We start from the raw sequence: 23,836 nt of genomic DNA, 5'->3' as shown, positions 1-23,836 counted from the left end.
GCAGTTTGGTGAACAATATAAGCATAAATAAAAACTTAAGAGTTGCAGTTTAAACCTACATCAAATGTGACATATGGGAAAGTGTTTTTCCCTGAAGATGTTGTACAATTAATCTATCCTGTTAAAAGGAGACTGTTACTGCCCTTTATTGAGATCATTCCATGACTGGAATTCAGTTAAATCTCCTGCTTAAAGCAGTCTGGACACTGAATTCAGGCAAAGTTGCTTAGGACAGCCTGCTCCAATAATAAAGCAATCATTCTCATAGTTCATTCGATGGTCCCATGAGCATTTATCTGCCTTCTGATCTGTCTTCTTTTTTGCCTTCTCATCACTTTCTGACTTGTTCTGTGGACCCCATATTGGTGTCACACCTTCTTCATATTTCACACTGGTTTCCTCCCTGATCATCATTAACCTGTGCCACCTTCTATGGCACTCTCACTTCTGCTGGTCCCTGTGTTCTGGTGAATCACAGTTCCCTCTTGCTGCCTTTTCTGCCACTGCCTCTGTGTTTGATAGGTGTTACTGCTGGAAGTTATTGAAGAATGAAGATTTTCTGCTCTGGGCCCAGTCTCTAGTCTCATTTGGGTCAGGATAAATAATTCAGAGAAAATTTGGTGTTGTTCCAATAGCCCCAGACATTCTCAGTTATCCATATGCAGTGTTGGAAGGGGTGGGAGCATGACTCCTGCCAGCAGAACTTTGGGAGATTTCATCTGTTAAGCTTTGAGGTCAAAAATTAATATATATGAACTGAGGCTTTTGTCAAATCTCAGAGTATTCCTGTGTGTGGGAAGATTCCATGAAAATGGTAAATAGACACCTGGCAAACAATAAATGAACGCCTGACACATGCTGAAGCTCATGATAATTAAAATACTAATTAAAAAAAATTTAGCTGCTTTTCCTCTCTGTTCCAGAATAGAAATCCACTTTTCTCACCTTGTTACCCCTCTTGATGTAGCAGGATGTCTCATTTGAAGTTGTTGGCAAGTTGAAGTTGTTGGCAAGTTCCTTTTCATGGGAAAATTTTCAGGGGTGGTATAGGCAAAATGTTACATGATCTCTTCTGCTCAGAGGTAAGAAGGGAAGCAAAAATAATTGTCAGTTTTAGATAGGTCTGGATGTCCAGCTCAAAACAGAAGTGCAAATCTGTCCAATTTGTTTTTCATGGTGGAAGGCATGTTTCTTTGGATCTTTCTTTCTTTGTCAGATTTAAAAGACACCTGTGTAATAATTTAAGAACAGCACCACAGACACAAATGTTCCCTGCCATCCTGCAAAACGAACTGAGGAGGTTGTGGAACTACATGTGTTTCTCAGTCAGTACTTCTACATAGATGTATGTGCCCAGATTTACAAAGGGCATATGTCGAATAAGAGAATGATATCATTTGGAAGGCTCCTGGGAAAGTAATTTGCAGTTCAGTCCCTTGCTCAAAGCAGGGATAACATTGAAGTTGGATTCTATAACTGATCTAGGCAATCTGTTCCAGTGATAAACTCCTCTCATTCTGGATTTTTCCCGCCTCATCTCTACATTTTCTTGTAGTTATTTCGGACTCGTGCATCTTGTCCTTTTGTATTGCATCTCTGAGAATGCAGAGTCTGTTGCCAACTTTTCTTTAATCCCATTCCTTTTTACATAGTTAAAGATGTTACCATGCAGCATTATAGTCCTAAAGGGAAGTGCCAAGATCATGGCAATCAGAATTTGTAAATCTGATAAAACTTCATAAATCTTTATTAAATAGAAAAAAAATCAACCCCCAAAAATGGGATTTATGGTGTTGTGTATAGAGTCTTGCAAAGTCAGCAGGAAGAAAGGGATATGTGAAATCCCAGCTTTCATCCAGATGAATGCAGTCATGTTCAGCTTGGAAAGATGTGTTGTCTGTGTGCTGTGGCCACAAAATCTGCTCTTAGGTGCTACTCTGCCTGTTTAGAATGCAGGTTTGAGACATAACTGAACCTATAATGTTTCTTAATTATCAGTACACTAGTAATAAACTGGTTAACAGATTAATCTGTTACATATCACTAGGGATCACTTACAGTTCTGTAATGCTTTACATGGTTGTTAATTGCATGTAGTTATGAATTCTGTCACATTTTTGCCTATAAATTGCACCTAAATATTATTGAATTGCAGTTTTGTAACCCTTCACTTTAACCTCCCACCCTACTTCACAACAAATTTGCAATTCGGTTGCAACTTTAACTTCTCACTTCAAGTTTTTTGGATGTAAACCGCGTGGAGAGTCCCCTGGGTTTCTTAAGGGGCTTCTCTCTGACATCCTGGCAGCCTTTATTAATGAAGCAGTTCAGCTTCATTATGGTTTGTGGTCGTCTCCACTCCTTTCAAAAAATCTGCCCTCTCTTGGTCTTTAACTGCCTTTGTAAGTTGTTACTTATTTCTCACATTTCTCGACTGTTGTTTTTGCTGCTCTTCTATATCCCTTTCTCTACCCAGTCTCCTTTCAAATAAACAAATAAACCCTTTAAATACTCTTTCCTCATTGCTTCAATTTGCTACATCCATTTGCAGATTTCATATATTTCTAAAACCTGCTCCTTCATAATCTTGGTCGTAAATGGTACAATTGATATTAGGTACTGAAGCACTTCAAAGATTCTACACCTGCCAAAGATCCCCAACACTGCCTTTCAGTTATCTGCTTAATAGCAATTACATATTTTTTATTTTACATACTCTCTAAGACATATCAGTCTACTTTGGCCTTTTTTCCCCTCTACCTGTTTTTAAGTGTGCTTTATTCCACTTACCTCTTTCTTGGTTCATATGCAGGTGAACTTACATGCTGTTTCTCACTCTCTTTTTTGCTCTTTAAGTATCCTCTTGTCAGGGAGCAGCATGGGCCAGCTGGTCCCTGAGAGAAGAGGAGCCAGGTGCTGAACATAACAAGGTGGACAGGACAAGGGCTCCGTTCCTCCTCGGCAGCATTGTCTCAGAGCTGGCCCTGAGCACAATTAGCCAAACCTCCAGAAGATGGGGTGCTCTTAGCTCCTTTCCAGTGCTCTGTCTTTCAGGTGTTCCATCTGAAATCATTGGTCTTGGCAGCTTCTGATAATTTCCTCATTTTTCTGCACAGACTGTCCAGTCCTCCGTCAGAGCCTCTTGCTCGCAGTGTCAGTCCCTCTCAGATTAGGACCAGATGCTTTTCTGTTCTTTGAAAAGATGATTAAGTGTTAACTCAGATTTAAATGGTGGGGTTTTAGTTATTTAAATGGTGGGGTTTTCATTATATTTTGCACATGTATTTGCATCTTTTGAGGTATTTATTAATGATCAATTCTGATAATATTACGACTTTCCAAACTTTTACAAGGTTCTTAAAAATGTGTTTCTTTCTGTTTCTTTTAGTATCTCCTGAAGCAATTGGATTCCTGTCTGCGGTCGGGGTGTTCATTATTCTCATGTTACTACTTTTCCTATATATTAATAAGAAGATGTGTTTTGAAAATGTTAGTGGTTTCCCAGATCTCGATTCAGGATATACTACAAGAAAGAATTCACAAGATAAACTTTGTAAGTATCTGACATACAGTGCACTAAACTTGATTATAAGAATGCACATTTTTACAAGGATGTAGCAACACATCAAACGTTGGGTTTTCCTGTGACTGCAGTACTCAGAAAGGAGCAAATGTTTGTATCCACAAGCCACAGAAATTCAACAGCTATATAACCAAAGAGTTTGCATGGGGAGATACTTCTCTTGCCCTCTGAGAATACTCTTGACCTTATTTTAAACATTCCATAATTTTGTATAATTAAATTTTTTCGAGTAAATTTGTGGATGGGATTGTTACTCAGCCTGTTAAAATCCTTCACCATACTTTTGGAGAAGGTCTTGCTTTTATTCACCTGGAAAATAATTTTAAAGAGTAATTTTAGTGGCATCTTGTATCTGACTAACACATTATTGAATATTTTTTAATACAACGAGGTCTTTAAGGATCATATGTAATGAAAGAACTTAGACCTTGAAAAAGATATTGAGGGTTGGTAAAGCAACCTCTTCCTACTTTTGTGCTGTGAAAATTAAACAGGCTTTGTTATCTGACTTGAGAGAAAGAGACAGGCACCAGAGAACAGAATGTGAAATTGAAGAGTCCTTCTTCCCCTCTACCTCTTTAAAAGATGTAGCTAAATTTTTATTTTCAATTTTCTAGGAAGAAAAAAAACTTTTTCCCCCCAAAAATTGTCTGTTCTTAGCTTTCTTTTTTTGCTACAAAGCAAGTCTTGATGTTCTAAAATGTCTTCATGTAAAAGACAACAAATATTTTGGGGTGAAGAAGTCTCCATTATGTGTGTTGTGTTACGTTAAAAGCTTGTTTTCGCGTGACATGGATGAAAGGATATAATTTAAATGTCTCACAACTTCTTCTTTGCAGGTTAGAATAAAAAAAAAATTCCACCTCACACAGTTGTCTTGTTTTTGAAAATAATGAATTTTATTATGGCTAGTTGATGCTGCATTTGATGAAAGACTATGATTTTGCTGGTTGATTGTGGCTTCACTTCAAGATATTTATTTAGCTGTTTTTTTATTATTTTCAATGCATATTGAATGAAAAGATGAAAGCTGCAACTGCCCCTCGTAAATGTATTGATTTTTGAGATAGCAAAGGCAAATAGCTCTGAAATTGAAGCTGGAGAATCAGAGATGATCAGTTTGTGAAACAGAGGACCACTCACTATTAAAAGCTGTTGCTGAATAGGCTGGACAAATGGCATTTTTTAGAAACCTTCACCAAAATCTGAACCTTCCCTCTGTGTCTTCCCTGGTGGACACACTCAGCAGTGCTGTGGATGACCTGGCCAGTGTTGTTGGCGAGGTCGGCTACTCTGTAGCTGACTCAGTGACAGAGCAAGTAACAAGCATGATCAGTGGCCTGCGGGCAGAAGATGAGAGCTCCAAAACACAGAGTGATAAACCTGTAGAAGGCAGAGAGGAACACACACCGTCATTAAATCATTCTCAGGAAAGTAATATGAAAACAAAGGGAAGTGCTGCAGAACACAAAGAGACTCATAATTCTGATTTGTTAGATTTTGTAAGAAAAGGTACAAGTCAAGTTGGACTATCTGACCATGTCTCAAACAAAAACCAGTGCCAGTTAAGAGGCACAGATAATAATAATCCTGTCAGTGATACAGAAGTACCTCAGGATTTGAAGACTGTAGGAGGACCTTTTAAAAGGGAAGCAGTAGGGGGAAATGAGTGTTTTATAAATGGTAAGGATAGTAACCTGAAAAGTAACAAATTTACTGTGGAGCAATCTGTTGAGGAGCAAGAGAATTGTCTATATGCAGTATCAGATAATTCTGAGAATCATGTGCATAAAAAAATCAAACCACAGTCACCTGGAGTTGATTTTAAAGATTCTGGTAAAGTGCACAGTATGAATGTTCCCCAAGATTTAGAAACAAAACTTGTTGAAGTACAGAAGGAGAAATTATCAGGCTCCAGCTTGAAGAAGATGCACAATGACCGTCTTAATTGCCTTAATGAAATCAAAGAAAAGAAATCTGAAGCCTTCTTTGACAGAAAAGGAAAACCCACCTCGAAGGATGAAGGCAATGTGTCAACTACAATTGCGAATAAGGGTAAAAGGGAAAGCTCAAAGAAATTAGAAAGAGAGCTATATAGTAAGAAGACAGCAGGAAAAGGTGAGGAGTCTGTCAGCAAACTGCATTCTTCAGCCTTTCCTGAAACTTATGATATTTCCTACTTTTTTCACCTAATTCGCACATTTAGTAACAGCGTTTCCTGTGAGTGAAAGTAGGCTTGTTTGTTTCAGTGCTTCATTTTCTAATTATGTTGATATTTCTTGGAAGTTAGTTACTTGCCAAAATATTACGTAAAGGAACTGATTAATAAATGCCTTTTCTAAGTTTACTCTTTCTCTATACGGTTTTTCTTGCCTTCTCTGCTTTGTGGTGTTTTTTTGCCTTTCAGTTTCTGCTGAAAACTATGAATTAATTAATTCTGGAAATTAATACTTGTTCTGTGAAAGTGATTTTTGTTTCTTTTAAAAGCATTGCATAAGATGTACTATGATGATAAAAGAAATAACTTCTTTTGCATTTACATTACAGTAGATCTTCAGAATATTTCTGGGATATGTAAGATAATGATTTCAACACACAATGAGAAATGAGACACTCAAGGAGAAATGGCAATTAAGCGATTTTAAGTATAGAAAGAAGTGAAGGAGGCTTATCTTAAAGTTGTAGTCTTAAAAGAAAACCTGTGTGTTGTTGTTATGGATACTTTGTGTGCCGTCTTCGACATCTAATCTTAGTGTGATAAGGGAATTGCAATAACAGTTTGTGAGTAAGAAGTAAAACCCTGCAATTTTACATACTTTTGCAGGCTGCATAGTAAACTTTTAAAAAGCAACACGTGCTTTTCCAGAGGTGCTGATTCTGTAAAGAAATGAATGATTTCCTAATAGAAACACATTTTTTTCTTCAGTTGTGTGTGTTTTCCTTATCTGAAAATTTCAGTTATCTGCTTTGTTGAGTTTTGGTTTGGTTTTGTTTGGTTGTTTTTTTTTAATTGGAATTAGGAGTGTTTTCCATGTTTGTATGATAAACTATGATCTCATCTATTTCTTTCCATAATACTGTATTTGTAAGGTATATTCTCTCAAAAATGGCATTTAGGTCCCATAATAAGCAAATTAATAGCTTTCAATAGGTTAATAATTGCTCATGACCCATGTCAGCCAAATAAAGGAAAGGTTTTACTAAGAACATAAATTCTCTTTGGCAAGTTTCCAAATAAGGTACAAAATTCAAATGAGAAGTAGCAAGCAAAAGGCATAAAACCCTGAGATTTTTTTTTTTCCCTAATGTACAGGAAGCTATTTTTTCCCAAGAAGCTGAAACCAAGCATTGTAATTAAAAAAAAATATTTGCATGGATAGCTTACGTTTTAACTTCAAGGAGGTTTTTAAGTCCTCTGAAGAGGTCTTGCTTCATGACTTATAATAATGTGTAATGGTATACATTCTCTTTCTTTTATGATGGGAACTGGAAAAAAAATAAAAACTGCTATCACTGAGAACTTTTGAGTGCTTACAAAAGTCAGTGTATTATTAGAGACATAACTTTCAACTCTTCTTTCAAACATGTTGCTACATGTTTTATACTATTCCATTCTTTATGCAGGCTGATTAATGAACCTGATTTCATATTTGTGAATACATTTCTTGTAATGTTAAAGGGTGCACCTAATACTGATGTCTGGCACTGTATTTTAGGCCTGGTACGCTCTGCTTTAATTACAGCTGTGGAAATCTGTAGAAGTTTCCTATGTGGCAGGTTTCAACCTCTGGAGGGCCATATGAGATACAGAATTTTACTCTGTGTTCCAGCAAAGGAGACTCCTTTTTCTGGGCAGCCTCTTGCAGTGAATGTGTTGGCCAGAATATATCCTAGTTGGTGTGATATTTTCAATAAGTGATCAATGAAATTGAACTTGCTTTATAGCCATCCATAAATGGGAAGAACCATATCTGCTAGACTTGAATTAATAGCCTAGAGTTGAAAGATCTAGTTGCTCCTTAGCAGTCTTTTAAGGCACCATTTAACCTATAAATAGTAAATTAAGTTGATGTACACATTGTGTGTAGAGCTGGTAGCCCCACATCCAGGTAAGGTTTTCTGACATTTTCCATTTCAAGACCTTATTATGAGTTTCCTAAATTGTGTGCCAAATTTGAAAGAATTGTGAGGAAATGAGGCATACTTTCTGTCTGAAATCCTATTGTTTGATTTTTTTCCCCTAAGTTATAGTTTAAAATCTTTATCTGTTTCCAAAAATAGATTATGGGAAAAGCATGCTGGCTATTTGTGCAAAAAAATTAAGTAGATTTCACATCAGCTTTACAAAGATGCTGTGGCACCTTTGTGTATTGAAATATGTGCTCAAAATGTGGGAGAGCACTTCTCCCATATCAGAGATGCCCATGTTCTTCTATGAAAAAACACCTAAGTTTGACAAAGTTGGAAATTTCTGGAAAGTTTGCTTTTTGAAAAGACATGGTAAACACTTCTTATACTTTGCTTGTTAAATTCACTGACCATCCCATTTGCACTCATATGCTTCATTGTAGGGATTGAAGAACAGAGCAGGACTTCCTACCCTGCCTTTGATACTTATGGTTACTGAAGGACACTGGGAGTTTGAAGAGAAGAATTCAGAATAAACATATTCTATGTGACAGCAGAAATTTCCTGAGCAAATAGGACATGATGCACATGGTGGATTGGGATTTAAATTAGGATGGGTAACAGCTGTGGAGAGAACTGATAACCTCATGTGAAGGCGGAGAGACTAAGGGTCAAAGACCAAGGTTACATGAGTAGTTGGTTAAGTGCAAGTAAAGAGAATTTGGGGTAGAGAAAGAGAATAGAGGAAATCATCATAAGAGACCAAAATTGGGTGCTTGGAGCAAGAACTTGGAATATGGGGCTGGGAGGCAGGAACTTGGGATGGGATTCTACTTGTATAAATGTAACTTTCCAAAAGATTTCTTACCTAAACTTGCAGCAGAGGTTTTTCTGTATGAGTACCAGGGAGAAAAAGACCTCTATGGGGAGCAGTTCCTAAAAGTAGGAAGGCTGGACCTCTGTAGTACTAAGAGGCAAACACTTGACTGTAAAATAGCCTAGATGGCTGGCATACATTGAGTTAATTTAATTTTAACTGGCTGAATTTTGGGTAAGCTGAATCTGTCCTCTAGCAGGAATACCCAGCCAGAGGAGTGAGACTGACTCGGCATGAAGGCAGACACTAATGGGAGTGGAAATGCAGACCTAGAGCTGAGGGCATAAAAGCAGGTAGGGGAGAAGCAGTTGAGCGTGGCTGGATAGTGTGTTAGACAACATTCCCTCAGATTCAGGAGCTGAAAAACAGCATTATGGGCATCTCAGAGCTCTGCTGGTAATGGAAATCAAGTGGCAAATCATACACCGTAGGCTTGCTCTTACAGTAGAGGTAATGCTGACTTCTTTTGAGTTTCCATGAACTCTTAATGCCTATTGAAGTCTGAGATCTACAGAACCTCTGCAAGGCATGGTAAATTTGGGCAGAATCCATTTGAACTTTGGAAAAAGGGAGGAGGAAATTTTCCCTTTACAGAAATAATAATGCAGCTAGTCTTTGATTTGTGGGAGGAAGTCATGCTTGAGATGTAGTTAGAAAATGTTGGCCACGGGAGTGGGCACTACAGAACTGCTGCAAAAGAATTAACTAGGTAGATTTTTTTTCCTGTGTAATTTTTGCTGTTGCCAGATGTCTGCAGTAAAAATCTGCATTAATTTCAGTTATTGAACAAGGAGCTGTTTATTGTAAGTTAAATAAAATTGTGCATGCAAACATCTTTCACTAGCATTTTCTCATTTGTTATTGTGAGTTTAAGCACTACTGGCATAAATATCCTAAAGATGATTTTGTTGTAGGCTTCTTTTTGTAAATCAGTTTCATTTCTGTGCTATGCTACATGCTCACAGCAAAAATCAGCTGGGAATGTAGGATCAGGAGCTGCTTGCTTGATATGTTAGGCATCCAAATGTAGTATTGCAGCAGTGTTGGATTTACTTTACATAAATTATTTTAAGCATTTTCCTACTTAATGAGGGGTTTCAAGAATGTCTATGTGCCACCTTACGTGTTGATCTGTTTTCTGTTGAAAAGTGTAAGAATGGTTTTTTGGGGCTTAATGATCTTTCAGGTCTTCCAGAAAATGAAAACAGCTCTCAGCAATTACAAAATCATAATGCTTGTAATTACAACAAGATATTTTAAAAATATTACAGAAATTTTAATTGAAATGGCTTAAATATCTTCAATGATAACCTCTTATGGTTATTTTCTTGTATTCTATTTTGAGCTGTAGTCGATTTGCTTTATTTTATTCAAACAGACAATTCTTATATGAGTAAAGACCAGCATGGTTCATCATCTGAGAGTGAAGATGAAGCACTGGGTAAATATCATGAGGCCTTGTCTAGAACCCAGAGTTCCAGGCTGCCAGTGGTGGATGGCAGACAGCAAAAAAACTATATATGGGAAACCAGACAAAAATATAGTCCCCTGTCTGCAGAATATGATGGATACAGTAGTGAAGCCTCAATAGATGAAGGTAAGAGTGATTTAAAAGCCTTCCTTTTATTCCAAATTTCAGAATTGTGTTCTGGATAAGTAAGTCCTAGACAAGAGCAGCTTGACTAGCAAATAGTCAATGTCTGCAAGAAATATCCAGACACCTCTTATATTAGTGCATGCTCAAAAACAAAACAAAACAAAACCCACACAATTGTATACAGTCTTCCAGAAATACTACAAATGATACAATATCTTGTTATATTAAGTTTAATTTAATTTTACCATTATTCATTTCATTTTTGGGGCAATTTAAACTGTTTTGATTTAGGAAGGAGACATGGCAGCTCTTGTTGAATTTGTGGTATTATAAATAAAAAGAAGCCATGTTATTCCTTTATTGATAAGCTATTCTAACAGCAAAGTAAATGGAGTGGGTTATTGGCTACAGTGCATATGGTCATTGCAGTGTGCATTGCTGGAATGTTCTGTATCTTTTCTTCTCATGAAATGACAGAAAGAACTTATTACAAAGGTTAGATTAATGTGTTTTTCCATGGTGCTAAAAGTTGAATTTAAACAATGGATGTTTTCTTACATGCTATATATTTCTTGATTTTAAGTTGGGGTGACAGCTTGATGTAGAGGCTGAGAATTCTGCCGTCAATATTTTGTCAATATGCTTTTTGTATTTGAAAATAGCTGTGTCTATAGCCACGTTCAAGCATGAAAAGTGAGCTTCTGTGGAAGTTAGGTAAAAGTCAGATTTTGATACAGGTGCTGTGTTATAGTAAGGTATTTTTGGTCTCCTTTAGTATGTTAAAACGCAAAAGATTTTTAATGTTTGATGTTTTCTAATAAAAAGTGGATACATGTAATTTAAAAATGCTTCACCTTAAGTGTTCTATGCAGTCCAGACAGGCTTGTAAAAATTTACATTTTCTACAATTCGATATAATTAAATGATATAAAAGTCTGTCTGCTGTTGAAATTTGAAATTAGTACATGGTCACTCTTGATTCCAGGCTAAGACTTGAAGGACATGAAAGCCACAGTTAAAGTAAGTTGCAGAGTAAAAGGATTCTTTTTTGATGATCAGAAAATTCATTTCCTTTGCTGTTAAACTGTAGGGAGGCAGGGAGTCTGAGTTCCAGCAAATAGTGAAGGAGGTGCAGAGGTGAGGTCAGGTGGTAAGAACAGATCTTTGAACACTGTGATGGAGAAGGAATAGGAATAGTAAAAGTATGTTTGGTTTTAATATCTACTAAGATCTCTCAACAGAATTGGTGGGGGGAATATGAAAGATAAGATACTCAGGGTTTTTTATGGCTTGTGTTACTGTTGGGAAAGAATGATGATGTATATTAACAGGAGATGGAAAAATTATTAGGAAATAATACCAGATATAAATTACACAAGAACTATACAGGAAGATTCCTTTTAGGTATCTAGAATAATGTATTTCTCTCTCTTCAGACTACTGAGGCTAGTTGTTGAAATAGCCATAGTCATGTGACATTCCTCTTTATATTTTGTAATTGTTCAGAATTTTTAATCCAATCGAATTCATCTTCTCAGTGAAAAGTCCTGAGTTCATCTGAGCTTTTTACTTTGGCTCTATAAGATTTAAGCTTCAGAGGCATTGTGCTAGTCTGTACTCATTTTTTAAAAATTTTTGTTACTCTGTTCCTTATCATCGTCTTAAGTCATCAGAGTTTGTAGTCACCAGTTTTTATCCTGGGGAGTGATAGTTTCCAGTCTGGAAATCTATATCAGGATTCCAGTCTAAGACAAAGAACCTTTTTGGCAAGTCCAAATACTGCATCTAAAAAGTTACAGTGGTTACCCCCTCCTTGTTTTATTTTATTCTTCTATTGCTAATATCTGTCACCAGGTGCTATTCTTTTTCAATGCTCTCTCCATTCAGGAAGCAGGCTGGATATAAACCCCATTCTAAAATTTATTGTAATGAAGGAACATTCAGGGTTTGGAAGCAAAAAAACTTCTTAAACAAAAGCTATCAAAACATTCTAATTTAAAAACTTAAAATTTTTAACCACATACTTCTACTTGCACAAAAACTTTAATAATGTCAGTATTTTGCTTTTGCTACTGCTTATGAGAGTATTCTCTTCCCACATTTTACAAGGAATGGAGAATCAGCAGTGTTATTTTTTTTTGACAGCCTGCAATCATTCTACAGCGTATGTTTGGTAAAATGCTTGCAGATTAGAGTGATGAGTTTGTCTCATTTTATTAATCCAATATTCTCAACAAAATTATGTTCACTACTATTAAAAAAAAGTTTTGGACATGACAACAGATTAACAGCCTAACATTTCTCACTTCTCAGTGACCTGAAGGTGGCACACTGGAATAATTAGTGTTAGTAATTTTATGTTCTTCCTAAATTACTTCAAAGAATCTTTGCACAATGGTAAAAATGTTTTAGGACAGAGGAAGAGACAGCACATGCCTTATCTGATGATCATTACAGAGGGAAAGCTGCCCAACATAGAACTTCAATGAAAAGAGGTGAAAACCTCATGAGGAAGGCCCACAGTCAGAAATAAATAAGACATTATTACTACCAAGCAGTTCATATTGATGCCTTAAGAGGCCTCCTAGACACAGAAACTAGACAGGAATAAAAGAATAAAATAGGTATTTATTTGAAAAGCCTTCAAAGGTACACCCTGGGAGCCAGAGGCTATTGCCAAAATGGACCCCAAGATGGATGACAGGTCATGAGTTCTTCACACCTTTATAGTAGGTTTGGTTCATTTGTATCGCAGGGTTAATTCTCCAATTAAAGCTTCAGTTTAATGATGTAATTCCCCTCAGCTTACCCTCCCTTAGAGGCTCTTTGGTTCATACTTTTGGGCCTAAGACAGTCTAGATGTCCTTGGAGAGCAGGCCTGGAGAGGCTTTGTCATGTCTACCTAGCATGAGAGAGCAGAAGTTAACAGGCTACAAGAAACCTCAGAGTCACACACTAGACAGTACAGGATTTGAAAAATATAAAAGCTAAAACCTAAGGCATCAGTATGTGTTCAGAGAAACACTTCACTTAACAGATGATATTAAGAATCTCAGATTCCAAGGGGGAAGCATCAGCATTCCAGATGTTTCAGTGTGATTTTTAAAAATGGTAAGCTTTACTGTTCCTTAAACTTGGAAAAAAATCTGTGGAAGACTTGATGCCCTGAGAACACGGAAATTATTTGTTAAATACTTGGCTTTTATGGCTATTGAATTATTTTTATAAAATGCATAAAGACAGATGATAGAACTGTTTCTTGCCTCTTCTGTGGAACAAGCAGTGTGTATTTAAGTACATTGTTTAATATGAGAAAAAATTGTCAGTGCATTTGACTTTGTGTGCTTCTGTTTTCTCATATGTGCTTTATCATGTCTATTTCTAAGTGTAACATTTTGGCTGTACTTTCATTGTAAGGCACTGATCACTCCATATGTTGAGCATGTAACACTTGATAATGTTAAAGTGAAGTGATGAGAGGACAGAATTAATTTTTGTCTCACCACTGATTTCCTCCTGCTCGTTGCTGGTATAGCAGCCCCTGATCATCAAGAATAAGGACAAGGGGGGATGGTTTTAAAGAGATCTGAAAGATCTACTGAAAGTGAGTGGGTTTAGACTAGATATTAGGAAAAAATTCTTTTCTGTGAGGGTAGCAAGGCACTAGAACAGGTTCCCCAGAGAAGCTGTGGATGCCCCATCTCCGGCAGCGTTCCAGGCCAGGTTGGATGGAGCTCTGAGCAACCTGGTCTAGAGGAAGGTGTCCCTCTCCAGGGCGGGGAGGTTGGAATGAGATAGTCTGTAAGATCCCTTCCAACACAAACCATTCCATGATTCCATGACTCTATGAATTCCATCAAAGATAGAGTAATATGAGTAATGGAAATGATATTTAATTTTCAGAAAATTTTGGATTTCTCTGCTGAATTTTCTCTTCAGCAGTTAATCTCTATCACATGTTCTATTTTGCAATAGTGAGCTGTGTGTTTTCAAAGGAGTCAATAAACAGTTTTACTGATAATGGTTTACTCTGAGCTTCCGTCTTCACTTTTAAAATTCGTTTATTTAGATGTGTATGTACTTAACTCTGCACACACAAAATTTAACAAAGACAAAAATATAATCTTGTCTTTATTAACACACCCTGTATGTTTTGCTTGCCTTGCTAAAAACATGTGTAATATTAATATGTTTGCATCATTCAAAATGTCTGAACATAGTATTTTAAGGTTTGTTTATTATCAATTCCATAATTAGTTTATTACATCCATTTTCTGGCTGCATGCCTCTAAAAGCATCATATTCTGAAGCCTGAAAAATTGTGTTGTATGTTTTCATATCATTCTTTTCTCCTCTAGATGGCCATATTAATCTTTCTTTTCAGCATATTTCTACAGAACTCGCATGGCATTTTGTATGTTTTTAATACTGAAATGAAGAAAGCTATATGCTCTGCAGGCTTTGTTGGTGTATTTTTATGATGGAATGTTCTAGTAGCACTTTAGGTAATGCTGTGTGATTTAGAGGTTTAAATTTTCATTCACAAATACCTGCTTATGGCCAGTGTCTGACCTACTTCATATATTTGTATTGCACACTTGATACATTTAGATTTCTGTATGTTTTACGTGTGTATATATATATATATATATATATGAAAATTAAATTACTACTGTGCTTGAATGCAAGTATTTCTACAGACTGTAAGCCATTGTAAATATATAACTTTTGCAGTGAGCTCCTCATGGACAGGCTTAATTCCAGAGTATCACTAAAGGAAAACCTAACTCAATAGAAAATCAAGTTGATGACAAATGTGATCATTAAAAGTAAAATGGTACAGAGGTTTACACCTGAAATTGTACACTCTTGCATAAGAGACCAAAAGTTTTCTATCAAAGAAAAGAGAAACCTGTGTAGCTACAGGATGTGTGGCTCAATCTCTGTGCTTAGGCCCAGAGTTTCGGGGCCAGCTCAAAGTTTGAAATCTTAATTTTGCCAAGAATATTATTTTTGTACTTTCTAATATTATCCAGTAAAGTATGGATACTTACTGAAGTGACCTCTTTTCCCTGTTTTCCTGACAAAACTTCCTTTTAGGTTTTTATAGTGTGTATCCTACTTTTATATTATTTCCTACCATTTCAATATGTTGAATATGTAGTATTGACTTTATATGCTCCAACTATTTGTAGTATTTTGGAAGAGGGGATTAATATAGACTGTAATATTACACATCTATTTCAGAAAATAAAGAACAAAAAATAAGGGGAAAAAAAAGGCAAGCAAAAATAGCGCCATAAGATATTTCTGCTAACAAAGAGTTTATGAATTGAAATAGGGATCTAAATAAGGAAGTGTAAAAATGTTATGTTTAAAATCGAAATTAAAATTAAAATTTTATTTCATAATTGGAAATATTTTCTTTGTATTTCATAATTGGAAATAATTTTTAGTATCTGTATTGGGATCTTAAATGGACCACGCTTTCTTAATAATTTGAATTTCAAAAACCCACACAATATTATATTGAATTGGCCTCTTTGTCTCCTTTAGTGGCTGCTTCCTCAACTTTGAAAAGTCAAGCATTATACAGGCAAGTTGTTGTGTTTTTACTATCTCCATAAGCTCCACAGGCAATGTATTTTCTTTAAGGAAGCAGTCCCCTAAATTCCTAAAAATTGAAGTTTTTAAACTTAGAAATGTTGGAGTAAATATATTAAAATTACAGTTTTTCAGGTAGATGTCAAAAACTATGGATGGTTTTTTGCTTCTGAAATCAAGATCCTCTGAATACCCTGAGATGAGAAAGGTAGAAGAGGGGAAGAAAACAGTTTGGGATTTTTCATAGTTAATTTGTGATATGATTAAAGCATATCTTGCCCAAATTACTTCTTTAACAGCTGTGCTAAATTCCTGACTGGGAGCAAGCAAGGGGGATTGATCCCATTTTGAGGCAGTGTAAGTTGCATCATGAAGGGAAAAGGAGTAAGCTCACTTGCTTATTTAGCATACTTAGATGTACTTTATTTAGCTATAGTTTGCCAGTTCACTACAACCACAGGTTCCATCTCCAGCCTGTTTTAAAATCTTTTTCTAACTTCTCAGTTGGTAAAGCCCCCTGGCTGAAGACATGTTATTTCTGAGATTGGCCCAAGTGCCTTACATTTCACAAGGTTTTTTTGAAACATATGGAAGCACTAAAAGACTGCAGCGAGAAAACATAAGTTCTCTTAAATGAGAATCTGCTGCTCTAGCAGGCATATGCTACTGGATTTTATCCATCTTTTCCATATTGTGAAGGTAGAATATGGTTATTTTTGTAGTTTATCTTCTCCACTTCTATTCTTCTCTAGGCTTTCGGCACTTTATGTTGATGTGTCTGTGGACATATGTTTGCCTTGTTCCTCAGTGTCAATCTTTGCACGTGAAGGCGACTGTTCTTCTGGAATCTCTTGGATCTAATTCTTTATGCAGCTTTTTGCCTTTTCTTTCTCTCTTGTTAGTTTTCATGTCTCAGGAAAAGTCTCCTCACTGAATTACTTAACATGTATATATAGAGATTTCCTCTCAGTATCTTTCCAACGTAAACACTAAAAGCTCTTTCACAAGCATCTCAGAACTGGTGTAGAGGTGAATCTCCCCAGTCTGTTTAAGCAACCTGACGAGTTTTCATTGGTAAATACATTCTGTGAAGCAGGATCCTACTTCTTCAGACTTACCAAGCTGAGGTGAAAGCCATTGGACAGGCTGAGAGAGGAAGAACGGAGCACTCAGTGAATTCCATGATAACCATATGTTTTGCAGTTTAGTTTCTATATTATTCCTTGCATGTAAGTAGATCTATTTTCAAGCCAAGTGTGAATGAAAACTTACTGGTTTGGAATTACAGAGTGAGGGCCTCTGTATGGCTGTATTGTGTTCAGCAAAATAAGGCTACAAAGTTCTCTCAAAATTGGTCTCTCTGTACATTTCAGATGCTAAGCATTACAGGCAAAAACAATGTCTGACATGGAAAAGAACTGTGTACTGGTATTCACACTGGAGGACTGAAAGCTCAGTTGAATACTCAATCATAACTAGTTATTTTTCTTCTTTTTCCTCTAATGTGTCTTAAAGAAATGAATAAATTCAATGAAAAGAGTATTTAGGAAGAAGGTGGCCACCTACTTTCTCCTGATGTGTCTTTATCAGATTACCTGTGAGATTCCTCTGGTATAACACCTATTGGAAGTAAATACTCTTTTTGTCCTGCAACTTTGGATAGGCTTAGGACTTCAAATAGTACATTCAAGGTACTTTGAAAGGGTCTTCACTGAAGTGATTTAAGACAAGTCTTAAGACACCTTCAGAGCAGTGTTCCTAAATGCTTCGGAGTGTATTTTGAAGGCTGAGTCATGTTGCAGCTGTGAATACTCCAATTCTCATACTCGTGTATCTTATCTGATAGTACTTGTGTACCATCAGTTGATGTTATTGATGTACTTTTTGGAGGTTTTGGGAGATTTTTTAGTTACAATATTTCTTTAATTGATCCATCTTCCTTATTCTTATTTTTCTATTATGTGGGCATCTATCCCTGACATTTTTTATTCTAGGAGTAATTAAAAATCTTCCTGTAGTACGGGAGAGAGCATTGATGCAATAGTAATGATACAAAGTTCTGATTCCTCATCATGTGTGACTGCCTCCTCTGGTTAATTGAAATGAGTCTTCATTGGCTCCAAGCCCTTAAAAATCGGAGAATGACAGTGTCTTGTGATTTTGAAGCTTCTGGGGAGTGTGGCTGTTGAATCCATTGCTATATCAAGGGAATATTTAAGGATAGTTTAGTAAAAAAGATACTTTTGTAATTCAAGGACCTGCAGAATAGTGTCCAGAACTAACTTGATTTGCCATGCTTTCTACTTAGTGTCTGTGATGCTGTAGGTTTGGGTTTTCTTGTGATTTTTCTTTAGTGAGGGTTTTGCTTGGGGTTTAGTGGGATTTTTTTGAGTTCCAAAGTAGCTTCCTAGTGCATTATGACAGACTTCTATTGTTCTTCTGTAATAGTGGAAGACAGTTCTGTTAAGTGCTTGAAATTATGATGTATGTTTCCACAAAATATACTCAGCTGAGCATTGCAGAGACGAAGGTGATTTAAAGATTAACTCTTGCTTTTTTATTCAGTTTTGCAGAATTCATATCTTTTTTTCCTTCCCAAGAAAGTGTAGCCCTTTGTCTTGTGAGAAGCTCCTGATAGAAAGGAACTTTTCATGTAAGTAATTGGGCTATGATCATGTTGAGGTTAGCTTCTTTACATGTATGAATAGCAAACATATATAGCAGTGCATAATGTTTACTAATTCTTGAGTCCTGGAATAGGCTGAATTTACAGATGGGGGTAGAAAGTACATGTGCAATTCAATATTACTCATGTAATTTTCTTAAGGAATATTGTGGAGGGGCCAAGACATAAACAGGGAATTTAAATGCAAAGGAGATCCATGTGTGAGTTGAAGCACAGTTTGGAAGCGAATGGATTTGCATTGAGGACTTGTGAGTTTAAAAGCCAGATAGATGATATCAAAGTTGTGCACAGACTTTTCAACCAAAGGAAACACATGAAAGTGCTTGATGGAATGAATTTGGGTAATTCTGAAATCATGGGTTTACCCTGTGATGAGCAGCAGAGATGCTGGGAAAAAAAAGTGCTGTTAAAGTATGCCTACCATCTACTGCTGAGAGAATAAATGTAGTAACAAAACTTGGAGTTAGGGATGATGACAGGATTTTCCACAGAAAAATTCTTTTTCCAGCTAGACCAACTCCAAAAAGGAGGAAAAACTGTCTTGCAGTGGGAAAGGGCTTTTTTTCCTGATCTGCACAAGTGAGCGAAGTAATCTCTCAAATTAGGTTTCTCCTGCCAGTATTTTGAAGTCTTTGAAGAAATACCCTTTCCATTGATGTGAAGACTTTGAAGAAAGTCACCCTTAGCAGTGTGATATCTCTGAAGCGATGTAAATCATACATTAATGATAACAGGAAAGTTTTCATTTTATTGTAAACTTACTCTTTTCATAGCTCTCTCATCTATTTGAATCTGGAATTTACGAGAAGATCATTAACTTGGAAAAGTTCACAGACATATTTGTGACTGAAATAGTTCGTATTTAAAACAGATGCTCTACATTCACAAAATGTAGAACTGTTTTGTGATATAAACACAAGAGATAGTACTACATCAGCAGAAAAGATCATTTCCTTGATACAGCAACTGCTTTTGCTGATTCTGAGAGTTCATGGCTCTATCATGGAAGGAGTGACTAAGAAACAGGATTGAACAGTAGACTGGAATTCTCTGTGTAGACATTTTTAGGTACATTGGAGAAAAGAATTTTACCCAGTACTCTACTTACCTCCTGAGAGTAGTCATGCTACTTGATTCGTGCAGTGGAGCAGTTTAGGTAAATATGAGGACTAAAAACTGGAACAGCTTTCAGAGAATGGAACCATAGAATGTTTTGGGTTGGAAGGGACCTTAAAGATCATCTGGTTCCAAACCCCCACCACGGGCAAGGATTCCACCCACTAGATCAGGTTGCCTTAGGCCCCATCCAATCTGATCTTGAACTTTACTTAAGAACATTACAAAAGAATGGCTTATCAGTTCTTCCTCCATAACAGCTGTAGATAAATGGAGCATTCTTCTTACATTTAAAGGTTAAAATCAAAAGATTTTTAACTCTAGTCTGAGACTAAAGTTTGCCTCCCAGTTGTGCCTTTTCCCTGTAGGTCAAGGACAGGTTACCATTAGGACTGTTATTATTTTATTATGGAAATTTGGATTCTGGTCTTTTGAGAGAAGCTAGCAGACGTGCTTAACTGGGTATAAGATTTTCTGTGTGGTCACCTATGCCCAATTCAATTAAAGCTTCATCTTTATAAATAGGAAATCCTGCTGCATTCACCTTCTCACCACTTAATAGTTCAGCAGCATGTGTTTTATTGTATATATCTGTACAATTTCTTGAAAAAAAAAAATACAAATGACCCAGCTCTCTGTTTTGACCTTTGGTTTCAGTCTTGTTGAACCATTCTAAATTTTGTCCTTAAAAGTATTTTGTGAAAGATTTTCAATTATGATGATTCCCTAATTGTTTTAATTTTTAAGGAAGTTTTATTACATTCCTTTGCAAATATATCAATTTGTCAGATAAAGGTTAAAAATTAGATACATTTTATTCATGTTAAAGTCACACCCAGCTTATTTAAAGGCAGCTTTGACTTAGAGTTGCAAGCCTGAGGATATTGATTTGAATTATGCATGACTGTCTGGTATGCAGTTCCATTAGCCTGCTGGATGGATAATGTAAACATGTTCAGAATTTTAAGTATCCTATATGAGCGGCAGGTTAAAAATAGAGCTGATAAGAGCATGTGTATCTGAAAAATCCAAATCTTGAAGAATGAAACTACAAAAGGTTCATGTCTTCAAGAGGCTGACTTCAGGTGTGATTTTCTTTCCTTTGAAGCTGCTCAGCCTGAACAAATACAGCTGATGTGTGACTTGAACAGGTGACACGAGTGGTGTTGGCTGCTGCAAAGCATTGACATCTGTACCGCAAAACACACTCGGAACCAAAGGGCCAGGACCAGCTCTGTGACTTTTGGCAAAAAAAGTGGGGTTGTATCTGTTCTGGTTTAAATTGGTCAAGGCTTAGACTAGGGATCAGGCTAATTTCTTCATATCTTCCTTGAAGATACGATTTGGGATGTTATTTGATTTTTCTCAAACTTTCTGTGGCTTTCTGTTCAAGGTTATATCTGATCAATTGTTTGGTTATCCCTGTGTTTTAGCAGTCAGTAGTTTGGTAGTATAAATAATGACTTCTGAAACATTGTTTTTAAATCCTCAGCTCTGTGCTAGTAAGATTTAAAAACAGATAGTATCTTTTTAGAATTTTGTCCAAGTTCCTGTGAATTTTAATAGAAAAAAACCCTTACTACTATGGAATGAAAAGTACAATGTCATCTATGTTACATTTTTTATTATATCTATATTATATATTATAAGAGTTATTATATTTCCAAGTGTTTCTGTTGCATCGGTAGCATTTGTGGCAATTTGATGAGTTGAATGAAAATCAGAAAAATACTATTGCAGCTATTTTCAACATCTGATGGATCCAAACCAGAATTTTGCATTAATGTCTAACTTTGCATTAATTTGTACCCACCTTCTCAAAATTATTTTGCTTGGAATCCTTAGTATTTGGCTTTGTTAAATGCTTTACATAACGCCAGAATGGAACTATTTTTAGATTATAAGAATGAGAGAGAATAATGATGTCTTTTCCCTGGACTTTACAATGTTTGTTTACTTACATCTTACTATTAGCAATAATCCCATGAAAATCTGCAAGTAAATGTATGACTTAAAAGCTGTTCTTGATGATGAAGTTGATTATACTGCTCAGATAGATTTTTTTCTTTTCCCCTCAACTCTTGGTTCACAAATTGTATATCCACACAAAATTTGGCCAGCAGATCATTTTTGGGTAGTACTGGTAAAATTTGAAAAGGTGCTTTGAGTTGATGGTCATTTTCCCTCAACTGAGGAACAGTTAATCTGTTAAGAGACGAGCATCTAATGCTCTCCTTCAGAGAAACTCATCACCCTGCTATTTGATAGTAGCTGTTATCTTGACTGTTTTCAGAGTGAAATTCCTTTTAGTGGCAATGAGAACCATTGCTCTCAATCATCTGCTTGTCCTGGTGCCATTTCTTTCCTATCAAGAGAAGGCACTTTAGAAGAAGAAAATCTTTTGAAATAGCAACAGTAGCTGTCATTAGTGTTAAAGGCAATCTGTTGGCCACAGAGGTCTAGGGAGCTACAGTGGCAATTTCCAGAGAACTTCAATATTTTGAAAAGGAAGAACTTTAGAGGGATGATAACAATGGTAGTTATTTCTTTAAAAAAGGACTACTTTGTGCTTTGATTCTCCTCAGAGAGGACTGGGGGAATCTCTTGTGTGTTTTTCTGCACAGTGAAGATAATCCAGGAGAACATGATACAGAGGAGAAATAATAGCATGTGTAACAGTGAATGTAATGGCCTGAGTACAGAGCCATTCTGTAAATATCTCTGCTGTTCCAGATGATCCTTTTTTTTGTAAGTGGTTCTGACATAAAACTTCAGAACTGTAGTATTTTGGTAGCACAGATAAGTTAGCATAAATGCCACAATGTAGCAGTCAATTTTGAGTTCCTTTTCCTTGTTCTCTAGCTTTCAGTTACTTTAAAAGAAATTTTCAGAGGACAAAAAAAGAAGTGAGATTTAATTCTAGTTGAAAGTTCACAGTAAAAACATTATGTGGATTTTTTTTGTCCCCAAGAGGAAGTTTGAGAGAGTTAGAAGTTAAATTTAAAGGTTAGAAGAAATCCGGGTAAATATAAGTCTAGCCTACATTGAAACTGTTAGAAAAATGAAAATATTTAATATTTCTTTATTTCATATATATTTGTGGAAAACTTGCAGAATGATACTGTTATTTCGTAACACAAGCAAGGGTAAGAGTCTGGGATTCATGCATAAGTGTCTCTGGCTCAGATATTATACTTCAAAATCTCTGTATTTTAAAGCAGGGTTGAGCCTGTGGATATGAAGAAGTCAAGTATGTTTTTTTGTTGAGTGTTTTGTTGAAATACTTAGAGAAGTTTAGATAAATGAGGAAAAGAGGCAAGAGCAGCATTTGTCTACTCATTCTTCACTGTCTTTCTTGCTCTTAGTTGCTATCACGAGACTCATGTATGCAGTTGATGTCTTTCCAATGATTTAATGCATTGAAAGTTGGGAGACAGTTCTGAGTCTCTAACAAGTTCATACTACAATAATTTATTTTTCCTTCTGGTATTCCCCTTTACTTTTCACACATAAATTCAGATTATGCTATCAGCACTTGGTTTTTGAATACTGTGTAAATTTTGCTGTCTCAGTGAGAGTCTTTTGTTTTTAAGAAGAGGTCAGAATACAAAAACATAATGGGAAAAATCAGTTTAACTGCCCTCTTCTACTCTGAATTAGTACAAATTATTGCCAGCTTGTTGGAAAGCAATCTGCATTTGAAAATGTCCATAAGAAATTGGTATAAAGAGAGAGTTTAGGGGAGTTCTATTTACTCTAGTTTATGCATAATCTCAGAGTTGCATGCAATGTTTCTGCAACTCCTTTCAGAAATGCTCGTCGAGATTTGCCATGTTTTACATCTTCTGTGGATATATTGATGTAGAAACACTTAAACTCTATTGACTCACAATAAACAGCAAACTCAGAATGATTCTGTGTACTCCCATTTCCATTTTAACACTGTTTCAGTGTTGATCAGATTTAATTAATTTATGTCTGTACCTTTTTTTGTTTTCCTTGAGCAAAAGTACTGGATTTCAGATAGAAAGGAACCCGCTTTTTTATTTCATTACAAATGGTAGTATATGGCATACTTTAATTTATTTTTTTTTGAAGGGGGGAGAGGAAGACAAACTCTTGAAGGGGTTGGATATTCATCCTGTATAGATAGCTCAGATTCCTACTGTGCCAGTTTTCTGGTGTTCGATAAGGCACACAAAGCAGTTGTGGGAGAATGCATATCACTTGTATCCATGGTAACTC

General features: G+C 36.1%; 1 protein-coding gene across 6 annotated transcripts in view; it reads left to right on the top strand.

Moving 5' to 3' along the window:
* Positions 1 to 23,836, top strand: part of SYT14 (synaptotagmin 14) — an 88,984-nt gene that overhangs the window by 23,505 nt on the left and 41,643 nt on the right. For 2 of the 6 annotated variants that reach the window (XM_010393639.4, XM_010393638.4), the window contains exons 1-3: positions 3,477 to 3,553; positions 4,423 to 5,701; positions 9,967 to 10,185. In XM_010393639.4, the coding sequence (XP_010391941.3) occupies positions 4,759 to 5,701; positions 9,967 to 10,185 (1,162 nt within the window). In that variant the 5' untranslated portion in view covers positions 3,477 to 3,553; positions 4,423 to 4,758. Of the gene's footprint in view, positions 1 to 3,388; positions 3,554 to 4,422; positions 5,702 to 9,966; positions 10,186 to 23,836 lie in introns of those variants that run through there. The other 4 variants (XM_039568776.1, XM_039568775.1, XM_019282391.3 and 1 more) reach the window with 3 other exon arrangements.

The sequence above is a fragment of the Corvus cornix genome, chromosome 3 (genome assembly GCF_000738735.6).
Source record: "Corvus cornix cornix isolate S_Up_H32 chromosome 3, ASM73873v5, whole genome shotgun sequence".
NCBI lineage: Eukaryota > Metazoa > Chordata > Aves > Passeriformes > Corvidae > Corvus > Corvus cornix.
This window is presented reverse-complemented; position numbering and strand designations above follow the sequence as displayed.